Source organism: Temnothorax nylanderi, unplaced genomic scaffold (assembly GCF_030848795.1).
Source record: "Temnothorax nylanderi isolate EJ_2023f unplaced genomic scaffold, tnyl_v1.0 TNYL_tig0059_pilon, whole genome shotgun sequence".
NCBI lineage: Eukaryota > Metazoa > Arthropoda > Insecta > Hymenoptera > Formicidae > Temnothorax > Temnothorax nylanderi.
Window position 1 is genome coordinate 1,060,698 of NW_027249121.1, and position 26,362 is coordinate 1,087,059.

At 39.5% G+C, this 26,362-nt stretch overlaps 4 protein-coding genes and 1 non-coding gene across 7 annotated transcripts; 2 read left to right on the forward strand and 3 right to left on the reverse strand.

Annotated features, from left to right (window-relative positions):
• Positions 1 to 891: 891 nt before the first annotated feature.
• LOC139773269 (uncharacterized) lies at positions 892 to 4,013 on the reverse strand. Of its 2 annotated transcripts, XM_071707615.1 has the most exons (4): positions 3,797 to 4,013; positions 3,331 to 3,506; positions 2,466 to 2,999; positions 892 to 2,120 (listed from the first exon to the last, which is right to left on the reverse strand). In XM_071707615.1, the coding sequence occupies exons 3-4, from the start codon at positions 2,475 to 2,477 to the stop codon at positions 1,230 to 1,232; spliced, it is 903 nt and encodes a 300-aa protein (XP_071563716.1). In that variant the 5' UTR covers positions 2,478 to 2,999; positions 3,331 to 3,506; positions 3,797 to 4,013; the 3' UTR covers positions 892 to 1,229. The 2 variants fall into 2 exon arrangements, with proteins under 2 accessions (XP_071563716.1, XP_071563717.1); XM_071707616.1 differs by lacking the exon at positions 3,331 to 3,506.
• Positions 4,014 to 5,581: 1,568 nt separating this feature from the next.
• Trnas-gcu (transfer RNA serine (anticodon GCU)) lies at positions 5,582 to 5,663 on the reverse strand. Its single transcript has one exon. It is a non-coding gene; the product is annotated as a tRNA-Ser (tRNA).
• Positions 5,664 to 6,080: 417 nt separating this feature from the next.
• LOC139773274 (migration and invasion enhancer 1-like) lies at positions 6,081 to 12,024 on the reverse strand. Of its 2 annotated transcripts, none has more exons than XM_071707619.1 (4): positions 11,555 to 12,024; positions 11,167 to 11,264; positions 10,905 to 11,089; positions 6,081 to 8,782 (listed from the first exon to the last, which is right to left on the reverse strand). In XM_071707619.1, the coding sequence occupies exons 1-3, from the start codon at positions 11,581 to 11,583 to the stop codon at positions 10,926 to 10,928; spliced, it is 291 nt and encodes a 96-aa protein (XP_071563720.1). In that variant the 5' UTR covers positions 11,584 to 12,024; the 3' UTR covers positions 6,081 to 8,782; positions 10,905 to 10,925. The 2 variants fall into 2 exon arrangements, with proteins under 2 accessions (XP_071563720.1, XP_071563722.1); XM_071707621.1 differs by lacking the exon at positions 6,081 to 8,782 and having other exon boundaries at positions 10,840 to 11,089; positions 11,555 to 11,670; positions 11,755 to 12,024.
• Mal (molybdenum cofactor sulfurase) lies at positions 6,817 to 10,889 on the forward strand. The gene is made up of 7 exons (XM_071707600.1): positions 6,817 to 6,950; positions 7,910 to 8,066; positions 8,154 to 8,822; positions 8,884 to 9,851; positions 9,942 to 10,136; positions 10,224 to 10,441; positions 10,509 to 10,889. Exons 1-7 carry the CDS (start codon positions 6,854 to 6,856, stop codon positions 10,692 to 10,694), a joined length of 2,490 nt encoding a protein of 829 aa, XP_071563701.1. The 5' UTR covers positions 6,817 to 6,853; the 3' UTR covers positions 10,695 to 10,889.
• A 117-nt stretch (positions 12,025 to 12,141) lies between the features above and the next one.
• Rab27 (RAS oncogene family member Rab27) lies at positions 12,142 to 18,409 on the forward strand. The gene is made up of 5 exons (XM_071707617.1): positions 12,142 to 12,645; positions 12,927 to 12,997; positions 13,408 to 13,522; positions 14,527 to 14,639; positions 14,757 to 18,409. Exons 1-5 carry the CDS (start codon positions 12,502 to 12,504, stop codon positions 14,938 to 14,940), a joined length of 627 nt encoding a protein of 208 aa, XP_071563718.1. The 5' UTR covers positions 12,142 to 12,501; the 3' UTR covers positions 14,941 to 18,409.
• The last annotated feature ends 7,953 nt before the right edge of the window (positions 18,410 to 26,362 follow it).

Sequence of the window (26,362 nt, forward strand, 5' to 3'; positions counted from 1 at the left end):
TATCAAAATTAATAAACCGCGTTAATAAATGTTCTATTGGGTTAATTCATAATAATAAGTTCCATTTTTTAAATCGAGTTTTTTTTTAAACGGTTTCTATATATATGTATATATATATCTATATATATAAACAATGAGCTGCGGCGTGTTAATAACATTTTTGTTATTTTTAACTACCATGTGTGTCGAAATTTATTATTTTAACACAAAATAGTATTATTTTAACTCTTGTTTTAGTTAAATTAACGACATATTGAGTAGGCGCAATGATGACTTATAGAAATGATTAAAAACGACTTAAATTGAATATAATTTCACCCTACGAATTTCACAGTATAGATTGTCGTTACCTGCAGCGGAACTTATTTGCGAATCAACCTAATAGAGTCGGCTAAATAAACCGCAACGAATTTTGTTCCAAATAAGAAACTAGATCACGCATCGATCATTTCATCATCGCGTCTGTTTACGGGAAAACCGGTCATATGTGAAAGTCAGCCTGTAGTCGACTATTCAAGCGGATTCGTGCAACGATGTTGTGGAGCGATCGACGTATTTTTCGATTATCCATTGTATGCAAATTCTTTTGAGTTACAACTGGAAATTAGGCGATACGCGTCTATTCTCTTTTATATCAAGTTACGCTTTCAGCTAACTCGTTTTCTAGTCTTTTGTGCTCGCTGTTCAATCGTTCTCGCTGCACGCACGCGACTTTCTTTCCTGTACGTGCCGGATTAACGATATTCATACGCAGATGAACGTGCAAACGGGAGAACAAGAATACTCGTGTCGACTTCGTAAAGAGGACTGATCGAGAGATCACTTTCGCTAAGCCGCCTGCTTAACCGCGCGAGAAACGATGCCTTACGTGTAGATTAAAAAGTGAAGGTGTTTTCGTCCTGTTAACAAAAGTTCGCTTTATTCATATCTAATACAAAAAAATGTTTGTTCGCTATTAATCTGCAAAATACGAGTATTGTACTTTAAGAAATGTGTTCCGTGTCAAGAGGTGTCTTGTGTGAAGGATTCTGTTGAAGGTTTCATGGATAGAGAGCAGAATACGCAGTGTATACAATGAGGTATATAAATATAAAAATATTATATACTATAAATATTAAGTATATACACATCTACGTAGATAATCCTGCGCATGTACCAGAGGGAATACGATATACTGTGTCGAGGGGACTTGCGCTGAACCGCGAGAGATCTACAGTTCTCGGAATCGTTTACCAGGAATAGCTAGTGCCGAAACCGCTGAAGGCGGCGTGCACCACAGGTGCAGCTGTCTCGTACGAGTAAGGGGCGGCATAGGTCTTGGCGATTAGCGGCGCGGCATGAGCACCGTAGCCGCTGTACGCGAGAGCGGGCTTGGCCAAAAACGGGGCGGCAATCGGCGCGGCATAGGTCTTGGACAGAAGCGGAGCGGCATAAGCGGCCTTGGTGATCAGGGGGGCTGCTGGCGCGGCATAGGTGTACGCGGCGGTCTTAGCGATGAGCGGGGCCGGGGAGGCATAGGTCTTGGCCAGGAGCGGGCTGGCGTAACTGTAAGCAGCGGGCGCGGCATATGCCGTCTTCGCGGCCAAGAGAGCCGGCGCGGACGCGGCGGCATATCCATAAGCGGGCGCGGCAGCGTATCCATAAGCGGGCGCGGCAGCGTATCCATAAGCGGGTGCGGCAGCGTATCCGTAAGCGGGTGCGGCAGCGTATCCGTAAGCGGGCGCGGCGGCGTATGCGGCTTTAGCGAGCACCGGGGCAGGGTGAGCGGCGTATGCCGCCAAGGCTGGCGCGGCGTAAGCGGCTTTGGCGATCAGGGGCGCGGGTTGCGCGGCGATCAGGGGCTTGGCCAAGGCCGGCGCGGCGTATCCGTAGCCGTAGCCGATGGCGTGCTGCTCCAGCAGGGCGTCGTTGCTCACATGGCTGTTGCTCACGCGTACCGACGAGTGCGCGGAGTCCTCGGCGCGGCTGTACGAGGACACGACATTCTGGCCGGCGTAACCCTTCTGCGTGGACTCCTGGCTGTAGCCGATGCTGTTGTGGTCGGCGGATATCGTGCCGATGTCGTAGGCCGCCGGTCCGCCGGCACTCGCTATCGCAACGAAGGCTGCGAGCACTATGAACTGCAGAGAAATGAATTGGTCTCATCAATGATGTATAGATACTTTTGCACTATTTTTTACAGGTTTAACTTTTAAGGATGTTCGATTGGAAAATAAGATCAGATTTATCTCCTTGAACTACTTATTTATTTCATTTTACTATAATATGGATTATAAGAATGCAGAATGTACGAAATAGATGCTTTTATTATCCGTAACTGGAAATGTATTAACTGTCGAGTTCTTTCGCAGATTCCTCCTTCTGTATGTTTTACGCGAGATGCATCTCGTTTTTTTAAAGATTTTACACTATGTTACTTGGTATAAAATATCGAAACAATTTCCCGACAGAATTGACGTGCTTACCTTGAATGCCATTTTGCTCGTCTGAGGTGGAACAACTACTGGGTTTCTGCCGAAATGGTAGCTGTCGGCCACTATTTATACGCGGGTGAAGTTGTAGGGGGTTCGATCGAATTTTGGGTACCTTGTTCGAGGTGATTGGGCATGGTCGATGGGAGAGGGAGATGTATATGGGACTTCTTTGTGGGAAATCATCAAGAAAGGAGCATACGAAAGGAGGCGTGAAGGAGAGGTAGGACAGCCGCTCGAGGGGGAACACGGACGAATTGCACGGGCGTGGCTCCCCACGAAATTCAGATCGCGGATCTGGCATTGTACGGTTTATTAGAGAACGTCGAGGGCACAACACACTTATCCTTGATAATTACTCCTCACTCTTGATATCCTGGCGATACGACGCATCCGACAAACATGCACAATATTTACAAATAAGGTGAATTGGATAATATCGTGATGCGCTTGTACTTTCGATTTCATCGATTATCCTGTTAAGTACTCTCGTTTCTTCGCGTGTCGTTTCTCTGAATAAACATTTAGCTGTAACAATAGAAATGAAATATTTCAATATCTCTCTTGCACTGTAAAGTTCGGGAGTGTTAAATTGGACTCAATTTGAATCATTTTTAACCATTTCTATAAGTCGTCACTGCTCTTACTCAATATCACTCAATATGTCGTTAATTTTACTGAAACAATGTTAATTGAACATTGAACTAAACCAATGGAGTTAAAGTAAGTGTTTTGTGTCAAAGTAATAAATTTCGACATGGTAGTTAAAAATAAAGAAATGTTATTTAACTCAAGGTTTTGGTTTAAATTTTATCCTTTAATATTTAATAGTGTACGTAAAAAAGGTACAAATACTCACGTAACCAATCCTGCGTGCAGTAATTTTTTTCTTGTACAAAATATAGAAATTATGATATTTCTTATGAATTATGTGAATCAATCTTGAATTTTTTTTCGACGCGAGCGTCATAATTAGGCAACTGTTTTCTTCTCACAAGCCTTATGTTCATTTCTACCAATGCAGATTAACTAGTTCTGAAAATTAAAAAGATAGAAAGTAAGTTAAATCCTCTTACAAGCCTTTATGTCCATTTCTATCAATGCTGATTAACTAGTTCTAAGAATTTGGAAAAAGATTAAAGTTAATCTGAATTAGTCGAAATGGACATTACTCTCATGTTTTAATTACACACGAATACGCAATGACAGTGTACGTGAGATTAATCTAATTCATTTGGAAAGAAGGAAACCCGGTGGTGCGATTCTCGCATATAACTTTGCAAGTCTCTCCTTACGTAATATATGATACATTTATATAAACTCACCATATGATATTGTAGGACTCGCCAAGGACGCACTTTCTCCAAATTCCCGTATCGGCACAAGCGGTGTCATATGTGTAACAGTGGAAATACGTAACACTTTTTAGGTGCTCTAGTTATTAGATATGAAATGGGCGTGATCGCCTGTGGACAGTTTCGTCAAGCCTTGAGGACTAAATTCAATTTTTATTTCTAACTCGAATTAAATGGTGTACTCAATCTGGAAAAAAAAACAACGATTGGTTCCAAATTAAAATAAAACAGTGAGCATCGTGTTTATCAATTCGCTCTTTGTCTCGCCAATTTTACAAGTAAGATCGTTATATCACAATGAAAACGAATAATGCGATTAATCTTAAGCTAGAAATGAACAAGTGGAAAATTTCGAATAAATTTGCGGGAGAACTTAATCTCTCTTCTCCGTAAATAAACAATAATATCAAATACAGAGTAATATCAACGCGATTATATCAGAGAACAGATTAAAGCCAATAAATGATAAATGCAGCGATAAGAGATACGAGAGAAAATGAATAATCATGATATCGGTTCTCCTCGACGTTCCACTTATAAATTACGCTTAATGGATTTTTAATATGATCTCGGGAACACACGTAACCTGCTAACGTTTGGGATAATACTTTATTACTTTCATACTCATCATTACTCTTTATATACACTGAGAAAAAAAAGCTGCTGCTTCAATTACAGTGCTATCACGGGGTGCCAAAAAAACATAAGTACAGTTTATTCAATTCTATTATTATTAGACCCAATTTCTGGATTATTAAACCAATAATTTAATTAATTGGGTCTAATAATAATAGAATCCCCCCCCCCGTGAGAGCACTTTAATTGAAGCAACAGCTTTTTTTTCTCAGTGTAACTGCCTGTGCAATCGCATTATATGAATCGCGATATTTCAATTAGGGTGTCTCATTCTCATTGTTCGTTTCAACATTTATGAGAACTGCAGAACCACGCTATGTTTGATCAAAAGCTGTTTTTCCAATGGGATTTTTTTCAACGAACTCGAAAATATCCCTGAAATCTTTGAAGGTTCAGTTGAATCGCTCATAAATATAGAGCGAAAGACGCATAAAATTTGCGCGATGCAATATATTGAATATTTATATAACACCGTCAGCCCCTTTGTTGTGTAAAGTTGGTCACCACTGCGCTTTAGGTGATGGTGCTAGGTCACGGACGGGCGTATCCCTTCACATAAGTCGTCGAATTTTTTCCTTTGTAAAAGTACACCGCACACGCGGAGGTTACGTATTTCCGTCCGTGACCCAGTATCACCCCAGTAAATTCTTTATTTTCAGGAACGTCGACGACTCGTCAACTCTTACTCAAAATATCTCATATGCAAAGCGGTTTTAACGTTCTCTTTGTTATATATGCTATTTTATACTTAAGTCACTTCGACATGAGGCATATGGAGTTCACACAAAATTTCCACTCGGCAAACAATATTATCTTGAAACGGCTCGTAAATGAGTTATCGTTGACAGGATATCTTTTACGTGATTAATTTAAATTTATGAGATTATTATATGATGATATATTATAGAACGTGAACCGAGAGATTGATATAATTATCTTTGTGATACGAAATATACAGTTGTCCCTCCTAATTTTCTGCATGGTTATTTCACAGAAATTATTTTGTTTAAATTGTCGCATAAAGTTTAAATTGTAGATCGTTACAGATATCGCTTTATGTAACATTAAATTTGCCCTCTGCGAGAAAGTAAAAGAAAAAAAAAGGAGAAAAAAAAATTACGACGAGGATGGGATTCGAACCCACGCGTGCAGAGCACATTGGATTAGCAGTCCAACGCCTTAACCACTCGGCCACCTCGTCACGCACGTTGAAGGGTTCGAAATGTTCGTAGTAAGCCGTGGTGTCTCGACTTCTCGCGATATCATTACTCTGCAACTTTCATAAATTACACAAGACCCGAGTAATAAAAAAAAACCTACTATCCGATATAAAACATGTATCAGCATTAGTCTGCAAGTGTACGGCGTGGCGTGTGCATTTCAAAATGCAGTTCCAAATAATCGGTGGTTCGATCGCGAACTGACGTGTGTGCTGTATGAAAAGAAAGGAGAAAAAAAAACAAAATTATATAACGGTATGTAAAGGTCGCTTTGCTTTTTATCGAGTTAAATAACTTGGCGTGTGATTTCGCGATGCAGTCTCATCGCAAAATCATATCATATCGCGAAATCGTGACATCATATAATACACGAATCTTTTATACAAAAATACGAGAGATCGACTAAAAGATACTTATTTATTGAAATCAAAATTCACTTAAATTTACAAAATACGATACCGTTTACTTAAATGCATTTAAATGTATGAAACAGGGTAACCGCGTGCACCAAGTGTTAAATATCAATTACCGAGCGATCGGCTACTCCTCTCACTATATGTCAACATCTAAACATGACGCGTATCCGATAAGTCTTGTTCCAGCGAATGTTGAAGCATACCGTAATGTGTACTTAGGCGTGTACTTAGTAAACAATTTCACAACGACACGCGTGTAACGAAAAAAATACAGTGACGTCAGAGTTCTCGTGTCGCAAATCCTACGATAAATCTCTATCGTTTATTTACCCTCGGGCGGGGTGATATGCAATAACACAAAAATGCAATATAAAAAAATATATCAGAGATTCTTTTGTATCGTATATCGTGAATATGAAAGATATCGTGTTGAGAGAATCGCTGCTCCGCTCGATAATGACAGTCTTGAGTCTTATCCCACGCGGTCACCCTAATCCACGTTAATTACGTCGTTAAGACGTAAACACGCGGACGATAATCGCGCGCGAGTGGCCGGTTCCTTCCGTCCATCTCCTTCGCGTCATTAATTATTCCTTGGACGGCGGATAGTTAGCGGCGACTGCCAGTAGAAACTCGGTTGAGCAATCGCTCCCGTATCTCCGATCTTCGGCCGTCGGCGTGTCTCGACAGCGGACCTCTAGCGATCAGTGCGCGCCACGTGGACCCAAGATCCGGCATCCGGCACCGGAATCGATATGGGGGAGACCACCGTGGAGACCATGGTGGAGTTCACGCCGATTTACGACGACGCCACAGCGCGATCGCTCGAGAGCGAATTCGTGAGACTTGAAGGTGAGGAGGTACTCGGAGAGGAGTGAAAAGAGAGAGAGAGGTTCCGCTCCATGGAGAACCGCTTTTGCTAAGCTAATGGAACTTGGGTGGCTAGTTTATTTTAGATATCGACGCATTTCCATTAATGGCTTCTTGAAACCTTTGCGTTTACAATAGAAGTTATTCGCGTGACACGGCGGCGTGCTCGACTCCGCGACGGTGACGCGACAAGGACACGGGTGATGACATTGTTACAACAGCTATTTACATAATTGGGCTCTATTATCGTAGAGGGCGTCTCAAAGCCAGCCGGACACGTTTTAGCGAAAGCATCGAGGAAAATAATAAATTATTTATTAGTTACAAAATAATTTTTTATCGCACCATAATTATTTATAATTGTTTATCGCACCCTTCCGACTTTTAACATTAAATAATTCCGTGACTTCAATCCAAATTATGGTCAAATAAAGAATATGTCATTATGATAAATTATTAAAGATAATTATTTATCTCTATTATAATGATATATTCAATCATAATAAAGATTTTATCATTTGTTTTCTCTCCTGTTGTCTCTTGTAGTCTCTCATTTCCAATCGTTAATTAATGCAAAAATTATAGACGCTTTGATGTTTTGATTAAGAAAGGTCAATTCCAAATTAGCCAAAGAGTCCGAGGACTTTGAGACGTCTTGCATAAATATTTGCAGACATAATATGGGCTTGACTAATATTTGGCAATCTGTTTTATTACATTGAATATTAATCGAAAAAAATTGCAGATACTGGATCATTGACTTATTATCATTATAAGATTAAGAATAACATTTATTTGATAACAAAAAGATCTTTAACACTTATTTTAATATTTTAAATTTAATTTAATGCAAGAGAACCGTACGGGAAATAAATGTTATAATGTAAATGTAATAATATAAAAAGTATTGTTAGTTTATCCCCCACGTGTTCTTTCTTCAGGCGAGTGTTACGTGGATCATGCGGGCGCAACTCTGTATTCGGATGCACAGATCAGAAATGTGAGCGCCGATCTGCATAGCTCACTCTACGCTAATCCGCATTCTATCGGTATTGGGAGTTCGTCGACACAGGACGTTATCGAGCGTATGAGATACCGGTGAGAGATCATAACTACAGATAATTGGGGGCTTGGGCGCGTGCCCGATAATGAATTTATAGTTGATTAGAATTATCATTCTCTCAGCATTCTGAGCCACTTCAACACGAATCCCGACGAGTACAGCGTTATCTTCACCTCGGGCGCTACGGGGAGTCTAAAGATAATCGCGGAAGGATTCCGTTTCAGGACGGATGAGGACAACGGGACAGCAACGTCCCCGCATTCGGGTAGTTTCGTTTACGTGCAGGACAATCACACGTCGGTCCTCGGGATGCGAGATGTGGTCGCTGCCAGAGGCGCCGAGGTCATTTGCTTGGGCCACGATCAGGCGTTTCAGATTCTCGGCCAGCGTTCAAGCCCTCGCGATCCCGACGAGCGACAGAGCAGCAATTCTCTCTTCGTGTATTCCGCGCAATGCAATTTTTCTGGATTAAAGTATCCCCTTAAATGGATCAGAGACGCGCATGCTGGAGCGCTTTCTACTTTTGCTGATAGACCGTCGACCAGATGGTACGTTCTGCTCGACGCGGCCAGCTTTGCGCCAACGAATAATTTGGATTTATCTACTCTCAAACCGGACTTCGTGTGTCTGTCTTTCTATAAAATGTTTGGCTATCCCACCGGTATCGGCGCCTTACTCGTTAAGAACGCCAGCTCGGACGTTCTAGAGAAGATCTATTACGGTGGCGGTACCGTGGACGTCACTCTCAGTTCTGAAAGATTTCACAGAAAACGTCAAGTATTGCATCAAAGGTAAAGTAAGAATCGCGTTTGACTTCGAAAGAAATAAATTATCCTGAAACATCTTTCGCAGGTTCGAAGATGGTACCGCGCCGTTTCTATCTATCGCGTCGTTACAATATGGCTTTGAGATACTTTCGAAGCTAACTATGGACCAAATATCGAAACATGTCTTTTCTCTCGCCAAGACTCTGCATCACTCCCTGCTAACATTACATCATTGTAATGGTAAACAAGTTGTGAAACTCTACTCCGATTCTGATTATGAGGATCGCAACTCGCAAGGGGGGATTGTTGCGTTTAATCTTATCCGTTCCAATGGTGAATACGTAGGATACATGGAAGTCGTAAATATGGCAGCGTTATTTAAGATTCACCTTAGGACAGGCTGCTTTTGTAATCCCGGTGCATGTCAGAGACACTTATCTCTCTCGCCTAAAGAAATTCTTCAAAACTACGAAGCGGGATACACGTGTGGCGGTGCTGCCGATTTAATAAATGGGAAACCGACCGGAGCAGTGAGAATCTCTTTCGGATATATGTCCACGATTAAAGACGTTCAGACAGTCTTACTTATGATTACCAAATGTTTCATCGACGAACCGTGTATCAGAAAATTTCCGCAATGGTGGGAAAACCGCAAGACGGGAATTCATAAAAACTACAGACATTTTTACAATTCCAACATCTTAGAATATTCTATTCCACGTATTACAAATGACGAAAACAGTATTATAAACAATAATTTGCAAAATAATTTTCATGACAAACGTGAGAGCCTTGATCTAAACTCTAATAAAATAAATGCACAAATAAACAAATGTACCTTACAACGGTTATTTATATACCCTATCAAATCGTGTGGAGCATATGAAATTGCAGATTCATGGAATTTAAATTCAAAGGGTCTGGAATATGACAGAGAATGGATGATAATGACATCCTCTGGAACTTGCTTGACACAAAAGCATCATACGAATCTATGTTTGCTCAAGCCTGTTATTTTTAGAAAGCAAAAGCTTATGAAACTAACATATCCAGGTAATAATGGTTAAGTTTTATGATTTAAGCATTCTGCAATACAATTTAATATAGCGTTATTTTAGCGTAAATAATAACAAATCGTTTTAGGAATGCCAACAATTGAAATCCCTTTAGAAGATACTTATGAGAAGTCAGTGGAACATCCTATATGTCAAAGCAGAGTATGTGAGAGTAGAGTGCAAGGTATTGACTGCGGATCGGAAGTCTCTGAGTGGCTGAGTTTGGCATTGGGCAAACCAAATCTTAGATTAATTCGACAAAGTCATAAGAGACAAAAGAAAGGTATGGTATAAATGTGAAAATGTTATGCTAAGTCTCAAAGTTGCGGTTACTTATATTAGTGGAGAACTTATTATTTCTCTCTTGCAGGATTAGATAAGGCAGAATTATCATTTTCTAGTCAGGCACAGTATTTAGCGGTGAACGAAGCAAGTGTGTCATGGCTTATCGACAAGGTATCTGACGACTTAGATTTCGAAAAGAACACAGCTGTGCATCGATTCAGAGGAAACATTATTATGGATGGCTGCAAGGCCTTTGATGAAATGCAGTGGGAACATGTTCGCATTGGAAATAATAATTTTAAAGTATGGATTTTTTATATTGACCAAGATATTGATTTGAAGTATATTGCTATAATGCATTCAATGGCAGGTAAACGGTCCTTGCACGAGATGTCAAATGATATGCATTGATCAAACAACCGGCAAGAAGACTATCGAGCCATTAAGAACGTTAGCGGAAGAGTTCCATGGAAAGTTGAGATTTGGAATCTATTTAACTAGATTGGAAAATACGCAAGGTATACTTAAGATTGGCGATCATATCTACTATTCTTAAACAAATGATTTCTAGATTAATTATCTAAACTTTATGCGTAACTCATCATGAACAAACTACAGAAGAATCTCTACTGTATTAAAAAGTATATTAATAATATATAATTAAGTACTAAATATTATTAAGTACATAAGTATTTTAAAAGTTTATAGTAAATAAATTTTTTATTTCCGTAATAAATATCAATAAAATGAGCTTGTCATTCTGTACCTGATCTATAAAAAAACGTGTTTACAATAGTACACAGTCCGCGGCCTGTTGTTGGTCAACTTTCCTCACTGGTTTACCCGCGGATACGTCTTTGATCATATCCGCGATCGCAACAAAGTCGGGAAACGCGAGTGTTTTGAGCTTAGAATATACCAATTCATCGTTTACTTGCACTTCGAAGGAAGCTAAAACAAGATAACAGATATATTTCCATTTGTTCACGTTTGTTCATTCGTATTTATGTGCTACATTTGCAACTTACCTTGTCTTCCTGCTGTGCCAGCGACGTGGGTATTGGGGACATTCCTTTTTATCTCCTCCGCCAACTGAAGAAATTGTTTCTTGTGCCCACATGAGCCGCTGTAAAATTATGATTTATTTATTATCCAGCCACAAGATATCACAAAGAAATTTTCTCCAAAAAATCTATTCCTTAGGATTTTGATGTTATATTTATATTGTCTACAGAAATTGTGAAGAAATAATTCCATTACAAATTAGTATGTGTCTTTATATATCAAGTGGATAAATTTCGACATCGTGTACCTAAGTAGAACTGAATGCGCGTTAATTATAATCTGATCTAATTATAGTCTAGAATCTAGCTAGATTAACAAGGAATTTTGTTGGACGATTGTATGTGCACTCACCAGTATTCAACGTCAATTTTTACGTCCATCTTCTCTGCTTTTTTATCACATTTTAAGATAATCGTATAATTTGTAGCGTAAGCGTATCTGCCCTTCGATTATTGACCATCCATCCGCTAAAAGCAGCGCTTAGTACGTAACCTAACCTAACCCATGTTTACACGAACAATAGTCGGTATTGTCGGTAATAAAAATAATACCGTTATAAGCGTCGACGCGCTCCGTTCCTGTTGTTTTTATATCTTGTTGACACACGTTTTAACGCACCGTCGGAAATAGAAATCCCACACGGCGACTACGCGCGATAAATAGGCATTTTCGTCACATTGTGACGTTAAAAAATAAAAAGAAATAAAAATGGAAGTCGCGCACAGTAAATTCGTCAATTATCTCATCTGGCGAACGTATCGTTGCTCGTTAACTCGTAACAATTCTCTCTTTCTCTCTCTTTCTCTCTCTCTCCCTCTCCCTCTCCCTCTCCCTCTCTCTCTTCTTCGCTCGTCGAGAGAGAGGCAGAGGCGGCCATCTGGCCTGTGGCCTGAGTCTCAGCGACTGTGGCACTTGTGGTAGCCCTGCAACGGCCGTCGGCGCCATTTCTTTCCGCGTGGACCTGGTTCACCTGGTTGTCGTCTGCTGTCACGCCTTTAACACGCGTCAGCCGTCAGGTCAAGTCGCGTGGAGAGTGGAGACACGGGCGCGAGTGATCGAGTTCTCGGACCTCGGACGACGATCGGCCGGTCCGCTCGGCGCAGCTCGGCGGCGTGCCGCGTCAACCGGGGGCGCGGATCACCTTTCGAAAGTGGCACACGTAGGCAACAGGTGTCCACGTTGACCGCCGCGCGCTTCCGACGGTTGACAGCACGACAGACGACAAGTCGGCAGATGCGCGATCGCCGCGGCTGGACAATCTTCTCCGGGACATCCTCGACTGAGGCGCTTGCGACAAAATGAATTACGACTACCTGGTGAAGTTCCTGGCGCTCGGCAACTCCGGCGTCGGCAAGACGAGCTTCCTCTATCAGTACACCGACGGCACGTTCAACTCCAGATTCATTTCCACCGTTGGAATCGACTTCAAGGAGAAACGAGTGGTGAGAGAACGAGCGAGGCAACCTCTTGGGTGGTAGCGTTGATTGTTTCAAGCCTGCATATTTTTGAGAGTGTCTCTTGCGTGCCTCTTTGAGGAGACAGAGCTGCGATGACAGGCTTGGAATAATTAATGATCCCACGCAAGCGCTAATTGTAAGTGAAAAGTATGGGATATGGATTAGTCACGCTTGTGTGTTATGTATATCAGGTTTCAGCAGTGACAGATAGTGATAAGAATGTACCTTTGTGCATGGAGAAGTAATGACTATTTGTTTTATTACAGATATATCAAACGGCAAATGGCAGAACCCAACGAGTGCACTTGCAGCTCTGGGACACGGCCGGTCAAGAAAGGTAAATAATGCTAGAGGAGTTTGTGAATGCAGTTTTGCGGCAGGAGCAATGTACAATAGTTAACATGCATTTGCTGCACTCTTTGACAAATTGGCATTAAATTTTGGCAAGCGAGTGAGATATACTTGCACTTATATGATGGAGATAATATAGACCTGCGATACTATTCTGTTATTATATTCTGCATTGTGATATCTTAATTTAACTACGTCTGTGAAAGCTCGCATTTACTAAATTGTGTAGGATAAATTGTTGCAAAGATCCGAAAGATTCGAGCATAAATGTATACGATATGTGAGGTGTTCTAATCATCTAATCAATATGTATGATGTATCCTGCATGCGCAAACAGAGGCTTAAGACTTCCAATCTAACATTCCACGCAAGTAGCTCAACGTTGTTAATATCTAGGTTCAGAAGTCTAACCACAGCCTTTTACCGGGATTCCATGGGTTTCCTACTAATTTTTGACCTGACCAATGAATCATCGTTTCTCGAAGTTAGAAACTGGCTGGAGCAGCTTAGGGTATTCGTCATTTAATAGCATTATTATAAATGTCGCACGTTGGCAGAATTGTGCATGGATTTTAATCGAACGATTTTTTGAGTAATTTAAATTCTTCTATTTTTTAAATTACCGTATATATTAAATTACCGTATATATTAAATTACCGTATTGGCTGCATATATTGTAGTATTTATATTAACATGATATAGAAATGTAGTTATACTTACTAATCTAATATTTGATGCATGATGATGTAGCATGTAGATAGAATTGGCTATTGCAGATTACCTACTAATGTACAATTTATTTAAACGAATATGACATTTATTGTTTAATGCGTTAGAATATGAGAGATATTAGAAATATGAGAATAATATAAAATTATATAGATTATAAAATTACATTATATTAATAATAACAAGCAAAAAAGACAAATGTAAAAGAACAAGTAATCAAATTATGCAATAATATATTTAAGAATTTTTAAAGAATTTTTTACGTGTTTCGTATGTATTATTTTGCATGATTATATTTCTAATTCTTTATGTAATATAACATTTTATGGAAATTAAATTCTTTTGCGGCACGGAAATTCTTCCGCGATGCTTTAATTAAGTATTGATCGATACTATTGCTCGTTGATTATAATAGTATGTGTATATATTTAGACTATATATTTAGAATGTATATTTAGAATAGATATAGTATATATTTTTCCTATATTTTATGACTCAAGCTATCGTTCGATTTAAAAATTAAAATAAATGTTTAACAACAGTTTTATTAGCGAATACAGGAAATTAACTTTTGAATTAAAATATTATTAACTAAAATCAAATCAATTAAATCAATAAAAAAATTTATTTTTAATAACGTTCAGATTAAATGTGTCCGAATATAATTACAAAATTTAATAACACATATCTCGTTTTGAAAATTTTACTTTAATTTAGTAATTTTCTCGGGTGATTTTCGTATTTATTGAATTAACATATTATATTTTTGTGTATATATACGTGTAGACACACGCGTATTGTGATGATCCAGACATAATTCTCTGTGGCAATAAATGCGATCTTGAGGATAAACGCGTCATCAGCGAACACAAAGCGCGGGATCTTGCAGAAAGACACGGGTAAGTCAGAAATAATAAAACAATATCTAATCTAACGTCATTAAAAAGAGAAATATTATGTTTGTTTTCAATCTATGATCTCTGAGTTCTGATTGCGTTATTGTGCCCCTTTTTCAGCTTGGTTTACCTGGAGACAAGTGCTGCAACCGGGCAGAATATCGAGCGTGCCGTAGAAATTTTATTGGACCGCGTAATGCGCAGAATGGAGGCTACGGTGGATAAGTCGCCGTTACCACATCAAAAAGTTCTAAGATGTCACGAGCGCGATACTCCACCACCCAGGAGTTCCTGTTACTGCTGACAGTGCCGGTACATGTAGTTATCCAAACTACATTCTGTCTGTCGAAATCAAAAGAAAGAGCGTATTACGAAACTGGCGTCTTCAATTTGTGAAGCAAATGTCAATCTCATCATAAACTCTTTCAATTAGCATGTTCGTTGCAAGATCAGAACATCGGAGGGTAATTCCGTTGATTAATTTTGCGTTTACCATCTGTCTCATACGTTTGTAAGAAAGTTTAAATGGAATAAGTAATAATCGAAAGGGAAAGAATCGACTAAAGGAAAATTTTTAAATGAAAATGATAAAGAAGTATTTAATTTAATTATTTAATTGACAATAATCCACATCTCAGTATTATACGAATCTCATTATGAGTAATATCTACAAGAAAGTACAGTAATAAAATGTTCTATTATTTTCTGTCATTTATATACTAGACTAGAGTTAAATTGTCTCAATTGCAATATATTTTACAGGTCTGCCTAATATTGGCTCAGGTTAGGTTAATATTTCAAGTTTAATATTTCAGCTTGTTTTGACTCTGAAATTTTGCATGTATTTTAGTAATAGCAGCGCGACGAACATGTTAAGTAAGCTTAATATATATTTCTATATAATAACGATAAATATATTTCTACAACATGGCTATCCCGCGAGTTTTACGGGAAAATATATATTGACATCCATTCTTGTTATTCTGCACATATTAAATGTCTTCCATCGTCGCTTATTATCGAGTAAAAACATCACTTCAATGCATCTGCCAATGAACTCTCGATTATATACAATAACGTTGAATACTGTCTTCTGCGGACAATTCTCTATTGTTTTCTTTAACGAGCTACCTTGCCTTATAAAATTCTTTTTATACAGCTATCGTCTTCCAATGTTGCTTGTTCTCAGTGACGATGTTCACCGAATTATAACGTCACTTAAAAGTGTCTTTTACCCTGCGATAAACTGCTGACCTTTTCTATCACTATTATTATACGCACAAGGTGTTCAATAAGTCAATCTTTTCTTACTTGCTAACAGTGTGATATGCGATTTATATCGCAACAGAAATTTTGGAAGTTAAAGTGAATCACTTTTGACTGTATGTAACATATTTTTGATGACGTTATTATACTCGTATAATCAATCAGAATTGATATATATTTAGTCGTAAGCGATTAATATATTGAGCATAACTGGGATATCATATAACGCGCGTATACCGGCAAACTAATCTCTTGTGATATTTATATGAATAAAACTATAAGTCATTGTGTTGTGAATAATCTTTAATGCCTCAGTACTATATGAAACAAATGCTACTAATGTTAAAAGAGAATTATGAGAGAATATTTAGTAATTGTAAGTATTATACGAATTATATACATATATAAATGTATACTATGCATATACTATAATTATAATGAGATAAAATTACACACAAAAGGTATAATATAATTACAAAATTACAAATAATACTACGAGCAAGAGTATAAGTTTTTTGAGAATTAACTAAAAATGGAAAATTAACTTTGACATATAACTCTCAACAATGCAAATAGATAAACACTTAATTTTAATCAAATTTTTATTTAAGATGATTGATTAAGAATCCAATTTAAGATTATAAATCTCTAACTTTGAAAATGAAAAAGTATAGCAAATGATTGTTCTTCACAAAATTCTTTCACAATTTTCGCTCAAAAAGTATTAAAATCAAATTTTTTATAAAACTTGAAAGAGCGTTCGATGTTTGTAGAAACCCTCTATATTTAACAAATGTTATCAAAAATTCTGTATTTTTATTATGCCATTAATTGTGACTTAGCGCTTTCAATTGCTTTACTTTACGAGATGAGCTGCTGAGAGCGTAAATAAGCAGGTAAGCTTATAGAATTATGCGTGCTATGGAGAGGGTATAATCAATCTTAACTGTGCAGTTTATATACGAAGTTTCCACTCATCTCGCTATCTTGAGAAATATTAATACTAAATTGAGCACAGGCTAATTGAAAATTATGAACGTTACGCAAATAAAAGTGTTTTTATTTCATTAACGAGGGGTACCATTATTGTAACTATGCAATTTGTTGCTAGATTTTTGTATACAATTCTAATCATCTATTTAACATTTGAGTATGTAAATTGTAGCGTAATTAACTTTTGTGTTGAAGTGAGTAACGATATAAAGTTATCCAAGTTTCGGCATAATTTATATTGTCTCATAAAAAAAAAGATATTTTTTAATATATTATTGATAACGCGACTTTATATCATATAAAAATAATTATGGCAAAACTGTACTCGTTCGTATGGCGTTTATGAGGTGAGAGAGAGATGTTATCAATATTGTTACTAAAAGTTTAGATCCTGCGAGTTCATTGACGTTATTCGTGATGTGGAGGTCGAAATGAGTGTAAAGTATGTCTGAGCAATGGAGGCTCTCTGGAAAATATCTCCGGTAGCGGGCAATGAAACTTCAAACCTTTCATCAATGAGGCGAGGAGTTTCAGAGTACACTGAAAGAGATTAAAGTTTGCCGAGAGAAACTTGTTTCATTGCTCGCTTATTAGTCTACTACTTACACGTATGAGTTGTTGTTTACGAAAGTTAGTTAACTCCACATTTTCGTTGTACGAAAATTGGTAATAACTTTTTTATTTCAATCAGAATCAATTTGAGTCATGGTACTGATGGTACTATCCCAGACAGCACCATGTCCAAAATTGGGACATAAGACGTCTTTTAGCCATCTTTTAATAAGACGTCTAAAAGATGTCTAAAAGACGTCTTTAGACGTCTTATCTCCCGTTTTTGGACAAGTGTGCTGAATGGGATACTTTTCGATAGAACTGAAGATGCTACCTAAAACTCTTCTAAGAAAATATCAGATTTTTGAAAAATTTTCCAACTTACGAGGAGTTAAAAAATTCTTCTCGAAAACTGCATTTATATTTATAATTGTTCGTCGGTTCTTTAATTACAAGTTACTGATATACTTATTTAATGATATGATTAAAATAGATATTTATAATATATAGAAGAAAAACACGTGTGTTAATTCTTAAAATCTTTTTTGTTTGACAATTTTGTTGAACGGAGATTTTGATAACGTAAATAGCGAGAAGAAATTTTGGATAATTATATCAGGGATCCTAACAATCATGCTAAATAATAAATTCTTGAAAAAATGAATACAAAAGTGATATATTAGTGATATCAATATTACTGAATGTTGAATGTATTTTTAAATCATATAAATATATATATTAAACTAACTGCGAGTTGCAAATATTGTACAGTTACGTTTCATTCGTTAAAAAAATGCTACTTTAAACGATACAAAATTTAGAATTAAGACAAGTGCGTTGAAAATGCCAACGCATCTTCATTAAAATCATTAATGTACGAAAAGTTTCCACGTAATTGTTGAATGAAAAGAAATGTTATCCGAGTATCATGTACGGTTGAATAAAAATCGATATCACACACACACACGAACTTGCTTTGTTTTACATATTTTATTATCTCGATTAATGCCGACTTATTTGTCTTTTTCATAATTAGTGTTAATGCGCATGGATATTACCACTCTTTATCGTGTGTCACGAATTTTCAAGATACACAAAGTGAGGGAAATTATTAGAATGCTAACTTAGGGAACTCGCATACAATTTATAGAGGTAGAAGAGAGCACAGGCAGAAGTTGGAGCGCCACAATACCGTATTATGTACTTAAGAAACCATCCCGGAGTTGCTAAACTGAGTTGTTCATGAGATAAGTTTAATATGTATAATTAGGCACATATAGCTCTGCATGTGTTATAATAGTTATATTAATTGACTGATTCTTTGGGTTCTCACTTTACTTTTAACATAATAACGGCATGTATTATACGTGAGCTCAAAATAAAAAAAGAAGACCTTATAAAAGAAGTTTGCATATCGAAATATTCGAAATTGCATATTATTCGAAATTACATCCGGCATCATTAAATTCAAGTTTCAACTTGCTTGAAACTTACGCTTTTATAAAACTTTGGGACAGCAACGTTTCAGAATTAATATATAAAAAGTTTCCGGATTAATATCTAAGTTGCAACAAGAAAATTATATAGCATGTGCAGAATTATTTTAATAAGTAAGTTTAATTTCTCAAAGTGCACACCGGGGAGTTAATATTAAACGATAAAATTAATAAGCGGCAGAAATTGCAAAGGTAATTCTCGAAGTAATTTCTAGCAACGGAAATAGACTATCATTTCGAAGAAAATGAAGAAATTCCTGAAATCGTTTAACTGACGTAGTAGAATTAATTTACAAATTCAAGCCTATCGGGCGAATGCTTCGAGTAGTTGATATGTAAAATTGTTCAATGCGGCCTACTGCTGCATGTAGATAAAAACGCAAATTTATCAAGCAACCGTATTATGGTAAACTATTTATCGAACCGCGGCCACTTTGTTGCTCGGGCTGTAATCTCCCTTTCTTACTTTGCCCATCCTCTCAATTCTCTCTCTCTCTCTCTCGTTCTCTTTCTCTCTTTCTCTCTCTCTTCGCTTCTCAAGGTGAGAGTAAGTTTCCGCCAAGTTCCGGCGACGGGTGTAACTTCTGACCGGAAGTTTCACCGTGCTATCTACCTGAGTTCTCCTCGCTGGCTTATTCGCCAGAGACGCGCCCGGCTATAGGATACTCGCTCTGTATGAATTTTCGTCGCACGTAGCAAGCAGTCAGTTTCAAAGATGACATGGAGCTGCTTGCTTTCGCAATTTCGCGAGGTTTGTTTTACGCTAGTAAAGTAGAGCCGAGACCTACCTCTGACATACGTACGTATGCATATACGAGTTTACGTACCTACCTCACGTGCTTTCCGCTCCCTTTTCCCTCGAACTATATTTATAAATATACATACGTGCCGTTTTCCATACGGTTTCCATCGCACGAGCGAATTTATCGTTTTACAAATATGTAAAGCAGTCAGTTTTATGATCTCTAGATTGGATAAATAAGACAGGGTTTGGCCGATGCGAAATTGATTTGTTTGTAGGATTATCGAGTTTACTTTCTCTCCGCGCTGTTAGAAGAGCCGCGTTCTTCAAACCCCGCTAGCACGTTGTTGGTACCTTTTACGTATTGACAGGGATGATCGACGTTCGTTAAATCGACAAGATTAATTGGCGTTAGCCGCAATTACTTTCACTCACGTTGAAGATTGAAAAACGAGGAGCGAGTGCGCGAAGAACGTCGCTCGTCATTTATCGGAAACTGGATATTAGTGGTGTAACGATGATCGACTTCCTGTAGCAGCGGTAAGAGAGTAACTTTTAACACGCTCGCCTCGGGGCTGCAAAACTATCTACATCGGCCGTTTGCGCTAGGTGCGAATGTTAGAACTTTTAACATGTTCGATACCGAGCAGCATCAGCTTGGAGCTACCGCGCTGAAGTTCCAAACGTTTCCGTTTTGCGATTTTTTAACAGCTTTTGCGTTTTTGTTTGTTATGCGCAAACTATCTTTGCGCAAGATTGCAAGAGATGTGATTTTTCACCCGAAATTTCTTTAAAATATTTAAGACGATGCAAAAGAATCGTTTGTTTCTCATTGCTATTTATTTATCTCATTATCTCTCTTTATACATACATTTTTTTACTGTAGATAAAAGTATCAGGCTCGCAATAAGATGAGAAAAGTAATAAAGTTATCGATTGAACAGTTTCATTATTTATATTAAATTTAATTTGAAATTTCGCTATTCGTATTTGCAACAACTGAAGACAACTGTCTATTAGAATTGGCGTCGGTTTATATCGAAAGATTGCAAGATTTAAAAACTTATAGGTTTCGATGAATTTACAAAAGTGAGAAAATTAAATGAAATGAAGCGACGCTGTTGGATTTCGTCGGGGAATTTTTAATTAGAGCCCTGTCGGCGAGACTTGTTACTTTAATAAATCAATAATGTCAGCGGTTTCTTTTTCAAGCCGGTAGAATAAATAGAAAATGAGACATCATCTCAAAGGTAACCGCGCAATTTCTTTTCGCGTCTTTGTCTCCCGTTCAGCAAAGAAAATCACTCGGCGACGACCTTAATGGCACAGTAGAGGGTGGATGTTTTCCTTTTTTATTGTATGCATTTATCCCCGAGATTTCCGTTTGCTATCGGATTCGCTTTACCCGCGCGCTCTCTTTCTCTTTTATTGTGAATCAAGATAACTGTCCGAAGACATTTTAGAAATTCTGCACTTCGCGGAGCATTTTGTCGCATTTAAATCGGCTTGTAAATGAATTACCTCTGATTATACTTGAATGCAAAGACGTTCACGGCGCATTTCCTCCATTCGCGCGGGATTGCTCTTTGCGGCGTTGCTCTCTCCGAGGTCGGCGGAATCGCGGAATTGCGCCGTTCCATCCATCAAATGCCCCCGTTTATTCTTCGCGTTACATTATTGAATCCGCGAGACAGCGGTTGAAGCTACTTCCTGCAATAGTAATCAATATATATGCACGCGCGTCTACAATAGAATAAGAACAAGCGGAAGGACCGCGTCTTAAAGCTGTCAGTCGAGCCTGTCGGGGGGTAGCTCAATACTTAAAATCGAAACGGCAAGACACGATTCGCATGCGGGTGTTTCCCGCACCCCTTTTCTTTCTTCTTCCATCCGCTCTTCTCGACGTCAACTTCGCTCCGTCAAAGGGTAGGTACGCCCGCGTATCCACTCCCGCATTTCGGTCCGCTTGCACTACGTCTGAGGAACGTAACAAAGCGAATAAGAAGACGGGGCGAAATAGTCGGGGCGGAACGTGTCGGTTGTTTCGCCCCCCCCCCCCCGCGTTATTCGCGCATATATGTGTACGTATGAGAAAGAACAACCCTCGCGATTACTGTTGTGTAACCGGCGAGACCGCGTGTATGTGGCTGTGTACCGATAGGCGACGGAAGAATTTCGGCTAGATAGCCGACTTCTAGATAAAATGAAATTACGTCGCGACCTCGAGCAACGGAATGGGCGACGGAATCCCCTTACCGCCTCTGTTTCTGGGTCGCCGCCGCTGCCGCCGCCTCCGCCAAGTGATTTATAACTTCCGCCTGCGCGGATATTTCACGTTCAGCGGCACGGCCAGCGCGGGCGAGACCGTTTGACCGTCTGGCCGGGATTCCACCGACTCCCCCGTGACGGCTGAGAACGGCACCATCTTGAAATAACGAGCGCGAGACGCAGCCTCCGGAGCGGTCCGGCGACTCCTACGATGATTACTGCCGGAACTTTCGGTTTACATTTCTTCCCGATTAACGCCGGGACGTTGTTTCGACCTCGTTCTTCTGGAGTCTTGCGTTTAGTCAAAGATGAAGATTGTTTTTGGTTTTTAGTTTTATGAACGTCGATGGGGACGTGACAAAGAAAACTCCGGCGAGTCTTGAGCAATTTCGCATAAATTAATATAAAGACGGTGTGTAATAATAACAATACATTATGAAATTGGCAATTTTTGTCAAATATTAAGAAAATATTAATTTCCATTGAAATTCTGAAGTTGTAGGACTAAAAAAGTACATATATTTTTTGGTCCTACGGCTTCAAATAAGAAATATACGTATATCTCGATAAGTGAAGCGTATATTTATGTAACAAGAACAATTTTATTACTTTATCTACAAGAAGAAAGAAATTTTGTAATAATCTTCCGATTACATCATATTCTCTTTTTAGTGTATACGAATATGTCTAAAACAATTTTATTACCTTATCTACAAATCCATTTATTGGATACACATTAAAAAGAAAATATGATGCAGTCGGAAGATTATTAAAAAATTTATTTCTTCTTCGATATCACGGAGAGTGCTTTCTCTTAAGACAACCCATAAGTTGTAGATGCGCATCTCGCAGGTTTCTCTTGGATTCTTGAATATGTGAGGATAAATCGTGCGAGTCTGTGTTCTCGTTTCCACGTACTCTCGCGAAGGGCTTCTCGAGACGAGAAGCCGGCTCCGCCATCGATTTCAGACCGATCAGGATCGGTCATCGCCGACTCGTTGGTTTAAGAGATGGCTCTCAAACGTATTCGGGAAGCGCGGTCGCAGAGATGCAGAAAAAGAGAGGTGGGTCGCGCTCGGTCGGTTCCATTCAAACGCACCGGGGAAGGTAAAGCGTCGTTCTGTCCGCTTTGAACGAGAACCGCTCTATCCTTCCCTCGTCGGTGGATTTGCAGGGCCTGTACGTTTCTATCCGGGGGCTGGTGGTGCCCACTTGCCTTTTCTCTCTTCAGGGGACGGCGTGAATGCACTCAATTGTTTCACTCGGGATTGTGAAACACGAGAAACTGGCTTAGAGGGAGCTTTACGCTGCCCGGGGGCTGCCTGAAGAACGGCGAGGGGATGGCTTCTGTACGGGAGTTGGACACAAGGATGTACGCGCCCAAAGAAGTGCGTCCTTCCTCCTTCTTCTCCGCCTCGCCGTTCTCCTCTTCGCCACGCTGCCTCTTCCAAGTCTTCTTTCTCCTTCGGTAAAATATTTTTGAGCGGAAACGACGCACGTAATATCCCCTTTCCCACCGGTAAAATTGAGGTTCCTCCTGCAGCGCAGCGTTGTACCTTCTTCCATTTCTCCATAGAAAATTGATAGCCGGGTAGGGAATCGCGTTCTCGGATAATATATATACTAATGGATACAACGCATAAACGTAGTAAACGCAGTTTGCATAATTTTTCAGGAGATCGATTTTAACGTTGCCTTTGACTGCTATTATGTAAAAGTTTAAAAAACCTCTCGGTTATAATAAAAAATTATTCTATGCTCGCGCGTAGAAGTTGGTCACGTATATTTAAAGAAATCACGTCCAGGATAAAAGGATCCTGGCTCACGTGGGAGTCCTGGCTCGATTATCTTGAAATTAGGTCGACAAACGCGATCTTCTGTAACCCATTTATCATAATCAACTCTGGAGATGAGAAGCAGTCATGGAAAGGTGTCCGCCGTTTTACCCAGCGGCTTAGAAGTGGGAAATTATTCTTAACCGGGCGAAACGGATTAAAGGTTCGTTCTTTCCCCTGGAATTGCTGATCGTTCGGTATTGAGCCGACGCGATCGATCGGACTCGCTCTTCCAATTAACGTCACGTTTTCGCGGGGAAGTCGTTATCCCTCACCGGCGATCCCTTCGTACCTTCCTCTTCCCCTCCGTCACGAGCTTGATCGGGAAAAAGACTCACGAATCGCATCTCGTCGCGCTGAAACTTCGACTTTCCATCCGACCGACTCCGTCTTTACCCCACTTCCGGCTTTAGCGCAATCCGAGGGAATCGTAAACGGATGGGATTCTCGAGGCCACTTCCGGTTGCAGCTTGCTGGACGCGTTTTCCTACCCTTCCGCTGAATCCGGGGAGATACCCCGGAACAACGAGGGAACGCCGAGACGGCAGGGGGGGTTGCGAGACGCGGGGGAAAGTTCGCGGCGGCTCTTTATGCCGGCAGATACGGTGAATCACTTCGTCCGTGCGCTAACAAATGCGGAAAGTTCGAAAGGAGGAGCGTAACAACGGCGTTACTGCGTAGAGTTTGGCGCCGCTCGTTTGCCGGGGAAATTTCATTACGCCCGTCGCCGTCTTTCGGCCGTGCCGGGGCCGGGGCGTCGCGCGACGCGTTTTACTCTCTTTCAAAGGCGGCGCGGCATTTCCGCGCTTAATGCCTTCTCCTGCATGAGCATCGATGCAGCAAAATGCGCGGCAGCGGGATACAAAGCCCTATTTACGTGGCTAGTAATAAGGGATCAGGGAGCGTAAAACTGCTTAAAATCTTAATCCTACAAATGGAGGGTGCGAAATACAACTTGAGCTGCCGCGGAAAATTGTTAGAAATTTACTACTCGTAGCTTAGTGCTTTGCACCGTTCCTTTTTCTCGTTTACATAAGAATCTTTTCGTAAAATTCAAGACGTGGCACGACCGAAGAAAATTTTCGCGTTAGAGGATAATTCTCTCCACTATGATTCGGCTAAAAATGTATCCGCTTAAATATATACGTATAGGTAACTTCTCATTACCGGATAAAAAACGCGATAGAGTATGCGATTCTAGATCGGATTATCATAGCCGGGAGAGAGGACCGGAGCCAGCCATTGCTGGGAGATTTCCATATCCCGTGGCCCCATCTTCGGTCTGGAATATCTTCCTACTCGGCTCTTACCGTGAGCGACTTCAGACGCTCTCTCGAAGAACCGGGCGGTTCGGGGACGTTTTATTTCGACATTATAAGCTATTTCACTTTGAAATGGGACAAATGGAATTGTAGCTTCCCATCCGGCGTCGTCGCGCATTTTTCCACACCCGCGGCGGCTTCTCTTCCTCGCACCCGCCACTCGCCAACCGCGCCCGGGACTCGTTCCAATCCGGCCTCGGTCGTGAATATGATTCTCGCCAAAATTAAAATGTTCGGCTGATCGATCCCCTTTTGCCTGCTCGAGAGAGAGAGAAGGTATTGAATCCGAAGGTATCTGGAACGACGGCGCGGCGCGTCTCCCGTAACGTCACGGAAACGTACGCTTACGATCGCGCTGTCGGCCTCCTCCTCCTCTCTCTCCGACGAGAGAGTGGTCGTCTTTAATATCTCATCAAAATTACATCCCGTAATTTTCCGTGCATGCGCGATAGCGTCAGGCTTTATCTCCGATCGATAATAACCGATATTTCTTACACGTGAAGATAACTCGATTGCGCCCGGGCAGCATCACCCTCCAGATTAGTTTTAAAGATTATATATATCGCGGAAACTGAGTTAAGTAGAACGAGATTTTCTAGAGACTCGTTATGTATCATACTCAATTCTCATCGTGATACCGTATGCAGTTAAAAAGGTATTTGAAATGAAATTTGGATTAAAAAAAAAACATTCTGTTTTAGTGTCCCGGTTTGAATGCAAATTTTATCACACCACGTAGTTTCAAACGAATATAGTTGATATATTATTGCATTAAAAATAACAGTTACGACAAAAAATATTTTTTTCCATTTCTCCTTCATTTTTTTGCAGCGTTAAAATAATAACCCAATTATTTATTATTATTTATACCGTGCCTTTATTAATTTTATGTTTTTCTACAAATATATTCTTTACAGAATTTTTTGCATTGTTTTAAAACTCGCCGTGGCTGAAGCTCGACGCTTTCCATTATGTATCGTTTGCGGAAAGCAATTTGCGCGGCTAACGTTATAAAAAATGTTCCGAAGAATACTGATACAATATGTATATGAAACGGCGGTCGTGCACTTAACTTGAAGCTACGGCCAATGCCTTATTTGCTGTTTTTTTCCATCGGTGCCAGTATGTTTAATAAATAATTTAAAGGCTTACAATTCGACCGTTGAGTATATATTAATGAATAGATTTGTAAATGTTGAACTATTAATATATATGGCTGAATTTTCTCTCATTGTGTTTCACAGTACATTAA

Bases quoted from the DNA above. Each gene is read 5' to 3' on its own strand.
- Mal (XM_071707600.1), top strand. From the start codon at position 6,854: ATGGGGGAGACCACCGTGGAGACCATGGTGGAGTTCACGCCGATTTAC. The intron at 6,951-7,909 runs GTGAGGAGGTAC...TTCTTTCTTCAG, and splicing joins CGAATTCGTGAGACTTGAAG to GCGAGTGTTACGTGGATCAT. The intron at 10,442-10,508 runs GTATGGATTTTT...ATTCAATGGCAG, and splicing joins TTGGAAATAATAATTTTAAA to GTAAACGGTCCTTGCACGAG.
- LOC139773274 (XM_071707619.1), bottom strand. From the start codon at position 11,583: ATGGACGTAAAAATTGACGTTGAATACTG. The intron at 11,265-11,554 runs GTGAGTGCACAT...ATAATTTTACAG, and splicing joins AAAATTGACGTTGAATACTG to CGGCTCATGTGGGCACAAGA. The intron at 11,090-11,166 runs GTAAGTTGCAAA...ATCTTGTTTTAG, and splicing joins TGGCACAGCAGGAAGACAAG to CTTCCTTCGAAGTGCAAGTA.
- Rab27 (XM_071707617.1), top strand. From the start codon at position 12,502: ATGAATTACGACTACCTGGTGAAGTTCCTGGCGCTCGGCAACTCCGGC. The intron at 12,646-12,926 runs GTGAGAGAACGA...GTTTTATTACAG, and splicing joins ACTTCAAGGAGAAACGAGTG to ATATATCAAACGGCAAATGG. The intron at 14,640-14,756 runs GTAAGTCAGAAA...CCCCTTTTTCAG, and splicing joins GATCTTGCAGAAAGACACGG to CTTGGTTTACCTGGAGACAA.